General features: G+C 66.5%; 2 protein-coding genes across 2 annotated transcripts in view; one reads left to right on the plus strand and one right to left on the minus strand.

Annotated features, from left to right (window-relative positions):
• Positions 1-231: 231 nt before the first annotated feature.
• AMSG_02996 (uncharacterized protein) lies at positions 232-3,705 on the plus strand (the record flags this gene model as incomplete). Its single annotated transcript, XM_013904885.1, has 2 exons — positions 232-1,711; positions 1,747-3,705. The coding sequence occupies 2 exons, from the start codon at positions 232-234 to the stop codon at positions 3,444-3,446; spliced, it is 3,180 nt and encodes a 1,059-aa protein (XP_013760339.1). The 3' UTR covers positions 3,447-3,705.
• The window catches only part of AMSG_02997 (uncharacterized protein), a gene marked incomplete at its 5' end in the record, with an annotated part of 3,986 nt that continues 450 nt past the window's right edge, over positions 3,460-6,995 (minus strand). The window contains one exon of the mRNA XM_013904886.1: positions 3,460-6,898. Coding sequence (XP_013760340.1) covers positions 3,479-6,898 — 3,420 coding nt within the window. The 3' untranslated portion in view covers positions 3,460-3,478. The remainder of the gene's footprint in view (positions 6,899-6,995) is intronic.

The raw sequence follows: 6,995 nt of genomic DNA on the forward strand, positions 1-6,995 counted from the left end.
CCGTTCGTCCGTACTCCCCTCCGTTCGTCGTCGTCTCTGCCCCCCCCACCCCCCCCCCCCCCGTCCCCCCCTCCCACTCACGCCTTGCTCCCCACCCTCTCCTGCACCAGCCCGGACGGACCATGCCTGGCAAGCGGCAGCGGCGGGAAGAGCCTGGTGGTGACCAACCCAGACGATGCTAACGATGTTGACACGGTGGCCTTTGACTCGGTCGACTCGCATGCCCATCCCATGGACGCCGATCCGAGTCCTCTAGCCGCAACTGCCGTCAGCGCCCTCGCCGCAGGCCGCTCTACCCTCGTCCTCGGCCTGAGCAACGCATCACGCTCCGGCCCGGCGGGTGCTGTGCCCGAGGCGCTGCTAAGCGCCCGTGGCGTAGCCGGCGCTGCCCTGAGCGCTCTCCTCGCCTCGGCATCGAGCTCGCACGAGCTGGCGCTCGCCGCCTTTGCCGTCGCCCACACTCACGACGAGCCAATCTTTGACCTGTTGGCGCCGCTGGCACTCGACGGGCACGAGTCTGCAACTTCGCGGGCGTCGGCGGCAGCAGATGCTCCGCCGCGTTTCACTGTCGATCCTGTGCTGGGCGTCTCGGTGGCCGGCCTCGCACTGGCGCCGCTGCCGGACGCCACCGCTGCCGGCGAGGCACTGGCTCTGGTCGAGGCACAGGTTGAGCTTCTTGCGGCTGCGCGGCCGCACCTGCTCCCGCTCTCGATTGTGGTCGAGATTCGGCGGCTCAAGGTTGACAGCAAGCGTGAGACTGGCGCGTTTGCCAAGATCACTCTCGTGGCTGCTGCGCCGTATGACGGCACGTTTCTTGTTCGCGAGCCATCGTCACTCCTTGACGGCTCGCTGCTCTCGCTGTCGCTCAAGTACGCCCGCGTCCGCGAGTCGTTGCTCTGCGCCAAGTCGCGTGCGGCGCTGCCGAACGTCATCTCGGCGCTGGTCTCGCACGTCTCGGGCGCGGCGTCGGGCCTGGTTCCTTCGGTCCCATACGCCGACTCGGTGGTTACCGCTTTGCTCGAGCCGGCGCTCTCTGGCGCCGACGAGTTGCATGTCATCGGGTGGCTTGATGGCTCGCAGCGGGCATTTGGCGCAGCGGCGATGCTGGTCCAGCTGCTTGAGAAGCTTGCGCACGCGCTCTCGATTGTCAACGTTCCACGCGAGTCGTGGAGCAAGCCGCGGGGACTAACGGTCGAGGCCTTTGAAGCTGCGCTTCTGGCGGCGTCGCCGATGGTTGAGGCAGCTTCGTTTGGCACCTCGCGACTGGGCCTGACGTCGCAGGCAGCCGTCTCCCTCCTCGCTCGTGCGCGGCTGGAGGAGCAGAGCATTGCCGCGCGGGTTGCGTGGTTCCAGGCCGGGGTTCAGCGGCATGCGCGGAAGAGCTCGGGCAGCGGGGCTCGGGCAAGCGGGCCGGCACCCCGGCGTGGCATGTCGCCTGTCCCGGTTGCAGGAGAGCGGCTGGCAGCGTTGGGCGTCCAGCTTGCACCGCCATGGTCGTACCCTTCGTCAGAGACTGGCGAGGTTCGAATGTTTGCCATCACTCCGTCGGGTGCGCCCAAGTCGTCTGTGGCGTACGTTCTCCGCGAGGGAAACACCTGCGTGGGCGCGGTGCCAACGCCGCGGGGAAGCGGCGCTGCCGCAACGGTCCGAGGCGTTCTCATCCTCACCGACCACGCCGAGTTTGTAGTGTCGACGCCAAAGTCTGCGCCGGGTTGCCGCCGCAGGTAACGGTCTGCCCGACTTCAGCTCTTGCAGTCGTGGCGATCAACGGGAGGCGGATTGAGGCGCCGAGTGTCGTCTCGCCGGGCGATGTTGTCCTCCTCGGGGCATCGATGGCGTGGTGGTACGCACCGCTGCCGAGCGAGGAGACGGCGGGCGCCAACGTGGTGCCGCCATCGTGGGCCTCCATCTTGCTCCAGTACACGGCCGCCAGCCTCTTTCTGGACAACGAGGGCCTCGGCTCGTCGGTGGGCGGGCCGCCGAACGCACTGCCGCAGTCTGTACGCGGCGAGCTGGCTCGTGCGCTGCAGAGCGTGATGGCGGTGGACGCTGCGAGCAAGATGGCCAGCATGCTCAACTCGACGACTACGTACGAGCTGGTGCGGACGCCGGCGCTGAGGGCGGCCCTGGCCTCGCTGGCGACGATGGCCACCGGAGGGCAAGACGGCGGGGCCGGGCTCGAGGTTCAGGATCCGCTGTTCCGTCTCTGCTTTGCGACTCGCAATGGTGGAGACAAAGACGGGAGCAATGCCGGCGACGCTTCCAAGAGCGAGCAGGCCATGATTGGGCCGACCGACTTTGCGCTCCACCTCGACGCGCTCACGGAGCTCTTTGCGCTTGTGGCTCACTCTGGCAAGCTGGGCGCGGTGGCGGCAGGCGCCCCAGTGCGTGTGCCACCCGGACACGCCGCGAGCGTGCTCGACCCGCTCCTCCCACTCCCGCACGACGTCAGGATTGGCAAGGCGAGCGTGTCACTGGCAAGCATGGGAAAGTTGAAGGCGATGCGGGCCCAGGCCGAGCTGACGGGTGAGCCTGGAGCGAGTGGCGTGGTGACGGTGGCAGGCTATGCAGTGCCAGACGTGGCGGCGATTGCCAACAAGGGCGCCGGCTCGTCGTCGACGTTGTACGACGACAAGCTGCGGGTGTTTGTGCTGCAAGTGGAGAGTGCTGAGAGCGTGCCGACGACGCTGTCGAGTGGTCTGTACGCGATCTTTGACTTTGCGGGCGGGCTCGGGGCGACGCCGCGGGTGGTGCACTCTGTCTCACAGTCGCTGCGCTTCGGGCATGCGCACGTCTTTAGCTGCCGCGAGTCTTCGCGGCTGTTCCAGGCCCTGGCGACCACAAGCGTCACGGTTGCGGTCTACGGCCACGGTTCCGTGGTCGCCTCACAGAACGCCGGGCTCAAAGTCCAGCTGGAAGAGGTAGCAAGCGAGCTGGCGGTAGCTAGCGCAGAGCTTGCGCGCCTACAGGCCGATAACGCGGAGCTGCAGGCGCAAGTTAAGGAGCTGCAGGCTGTGCCTGAGGGAGATCTGGACGCGTTGGTGGCCATGTCGGTCAAGGACCACGCGGCGGCCGTTCAGCAGGCACAGACCGAGCTGGAAGAGGTGGAGGCTGAGCGGGCGGCGGTGGCGGCCGAGCTGGATGCGGCTTTGAGCGAGAACGCGACGCTGAAGCCGCGGGCCGAGATGATGGAAGAGTCGCTGGCACAGATGACACCGCAGATTGAGGCGCTGCGGATGCAGAACGTCGAGCTGCAGCGCAAGATTGAGTCGTCGGCATCGGAGCGCGAGCTACTGGCGCAGGTCAAGATCCGGCGGCTGCAGGCCGAGAACGCGTCGCTCACCGACGAGCTCGCCGCCCTTCACGAGTCGAACATGCACATGGACGAGGTGCGTGCGCTGATTGCACAGTCGCGGCAAAAGTCGCGGGCGTGTGTCATATCCTGAGCACGAGGAATGCTTGCTTGCGGAGCTGCAGTTTACGTTCTGGTGTCGATGCCGCCGCCGCCGTCGTTGGCATTGCCGAGGGGGTACTTGTCGCACTCGGGCCCGGCAAGCTCCTTGTAGGCCTCGAGCTTGTCTGGGAGGACAAACCAGCGGATGCGCTGGGAGTACCACTCGCGGACTTCCTCGGGCTCGAACGACCACCACAGCGGAATGTCCGGCGAGTCCCATGGGAACGAGTTGTAAAAGTACAGGTGGTTGATCATGTCACGGAACTCGAAGCGGTCGAGCATGGCGACGAAAGCCTCCTTGCCCATTTCGCGCATCAGATGGAGGATGGCGCAGCGTCCACGGATAGTACCTTGCAGCGACATCACAAAGGTGTCGCGCTCGACACGGCAGACCGAGTCGTTCGGGCACGAGCCGTTCGGCCTGCAGTCGGCCGTGCCGCAGCCGAGCTCAGCGACCCGCGGGTCGATGTTGGCGAGGTGGTGCAAGTACATCATGCACCACGATGGGTCGTCCTTCCAGTTGTCGTACGTGTACGTCGCGTGAGATCCGACCGAGACCGTCGAGCCGTCCGGCTTGACAAAGTTCCGGCGGCCGCAGACAAAGCAGTAGTCGTACCCGCACGGGCAGTGCAGGTGGCAGCAGCGCTCGTCTTTGAGGCCAGCGACAGCGCAGTTGGGATCCGGGCACCGGCGCATGCCACACTCGTGCAATTCGTCCTGCAGACGGCGGAAGTTCTTGAGCCCGCGGAACTTTTCCTCGCACGGCGCGTGGATGCCGCGGTCAAGCTGGGAGATGCTGCCGAGCTCCGCCGTGCCCGACAGGGCAGTGACTGGATAAACTTGTGAGCAGACCGAGCACGAAGCCACGCCGCAGTGGGTGCACTGGAACCGGGCCGTCTCGCCCTCCATGACCGGGCGGAGGTCGTTGACCCGTTCGCAGACGTTGCACACGTGGCGAAAGGCCTTCGCCACCGTCACACCCTCGTTGATGGAGATGGCGACAACACGGAGGACGGCATCGATGGAAAGGAACTTGCGGAGGACAGCAAGGTTGACTGGCTGGCCGCACCGCTGGTTGCAGCACTTGACCAGCTGGCCCTGGTTGACCGCAGTCTGCGCCATGTGGCCAAAGCAGGCGACGCAGACGCCAAGCTGGCACTCGCACTCATATGCGAGCTCGCCGTCGGGCGACGGCATGAAGCAGACAGCGCAGAGAGCCGGCTCGCCATGGGCCGAAAGCGGGCGAGGCGAGGCCAGCCCGCTCGCCTTGCTCGCCTTGTAGTTGGCCTCGTTGAAGGCATCGAGCATGTGAGCCGCGTCGGCGTCGATGAGGTCGACCGGGCGGAGGCCCTGGTTGTTGGCGGCTTCGACCCACTGCCAGCTCCACTGGTAGGCGAGGATCAAACGGGCGACGTCGACAGAGCCCGACCGCGCTGCGGCATGGAGCACCGTGTCGCCGTTGGCGTTGCGCCACGCGTGCGCCGCGCCGGTGTTGGGCAGCGTCGTTGGGTCGATCGACGACGACGGAACCTCCCGTGGGACGCTCAGCCGCCTGCCAACGCTCGGGCGCGCCAGCATCATGGCCACAATGGCGACGTGTCCGCCCTTGGCGGCGAGCGCCAGAGGTGTGTTGCCATACGCATCGTACTCGAGCGGGAGCGCGCCGCGCTTCATCAGCACGCTCGCCTTGGCCACCGCTCCGGCCTTAGCGGCGTGGTGCAGCGGCGTCATGCCGCGCTCATCGGCACGGGTCACCGCGTTCATGTCGGACCGGGCCAGACGCTCAACAATGGCCGCCGGAACCTTGGCGTCGCGCACGGCGTCGGCAAGCGTACCGCCATACGGTGCCGACGCCTTGTCGAGCGCAGTCTGGATGGCGGCCGCCACCGCCGGCGACTTGCGCATGTCCTCGGGCGTCACACCGCGGGCGTTGGCGAGGTTCATGCGGAAGGTGTCCGGGAAGGTGAGGAGGATGTCGAGGACGTCGAGCATCTCGTTCTCGATGACAAAGTGCAGGAGCGTGTCGCCGAGCGAGTTGCGGGCATACTCGTCGCCGCCGGGCGACGACGTGTAGACCGAGTGCAGGCCGACCTGCGAAAGAAGAACGTGCATGAGCTCCAGGTAGAGGCCCGGAGCCTCGGAGCTTTGGGCCGTGGGCGTCGACGCCGGCGCGTCGTCCTCTTTGCCCTTGCTCGCCGGGTCGGGCTCCGAGCCAAACGCTGGACCCGACGACGAGGCCAGACCGGATGAGGATGAAGCGCGGACCGACGGCGGGCCGGCGCGGAGCGCGGCGCGCAAGTTATAGGCGACCCAGTCGAGAGCGTTGTAACCAAACATCGACTTGCGCGAAGGGTCGGCGCCCATGCCGAGCATGTACGCGCCGATGGCGAGGTTTCCGCTCTTGCACGCCACCATGAGCGGCGACCGCTGCCAGATGTCAAAGTGCAGTTTGGCGTCGGTGAACCCCGGGCGCGGGCGCTTGCCCACAACCCGGATGGCGTCGATGCCGGCGGCGATGCCCGGCGCGAGCTCCACCCGGTACCGCGAGGCGAGGAACGACGGACGGGTGGTGAGCTCGATAACGTTGAGGCGTGCAGCGTCGCCCGGGGCGGCAGGGGCATCAGAATCATCTTCGGCCGACCAGACCGTGAGGTACTCGTAGCCGTCCCAGACCTGGATGAGCGCAACCGAGCCCGGGCCAAACGTCTCATAGATCTCAAAGCTGTCTGCGTAGAGCGCGTCCGAGGTGTTGAAAACAACCCACGCGCCCTCGTCCTCGGTGGTCGGGATGGGCGGGACCCAGGTGCCGGCGAGGCCAGCGCCGTAGTTGCTCGGCGCCGGGTTGTTGAACGCGCTTGGCTCACCGCGGAGCGCGTCTGCGCCGTTGGCCTGCCCCACGCCCGAAGAGGCGGTCGAGATGGATGAGACCCATGAGCTGGCGTCGATTAGCGTCTCGCTGGCCGGCCGCGGGTGCAGGGCGTGGGTCGACTTGGCCAGGATGTCGCGGACAGCGTTGATGTCGTTGCGGGCGACGGCGCCGACCAGGATAAAGGTCGACTGGTCGATCGAGTGGTCAGTGGCGTCGCGGAACGCTGTCCGCGCCGCCGCCGTCTGCGGGGTCAGAAGATCGGTCCGCAGCGCGTCACTCGCCCGCGGTGAGTACACAGCATTGGCCTTTTCGATGTCGACCTCGATGGAAAGCGCCTTGAACGAGCGCTTGACGGCCCGCTCCGTCGCCGGCAGGATGGCGTTGAACCGCTCGATGTTGGACTTTGGCTTGGCCGTACCACACATTTGGCAGCTGGCCTCTTGAGAGAATGGGTTGAGGAAGGTGCACGCCGCGCACTGCCATCCAATGCCTGGCCGAACTGTGTTGCATGCCTCGCACGACGAGGGATTGTTTGTGTTGACCAGCGTGCAACTCGGGCAGGTCCACTCGACACCCTGCAGTACGAACCATTCGAAAACCGAAGCATTGGGGTTGACAAGGAGAGGGTTTTGGGGGGGGGGGGGGGGAGGGGGAGGGAGGACGAGAGAGACG

The sequence above is a fragment of the Thecamonas trahens genome (genome assembly GCF_000142905.1).
Source record: "Thecamonas trahens ATCC 50062 unplaced genomic scaffold supercont1.11, whole genome shotgun sequence".
In the NCBI taxonomy this organism is placed as follows: Eukaryota; order Apusomonadida; family Apusomonadidae; genus Thecamonas; species Thecamonas trahens.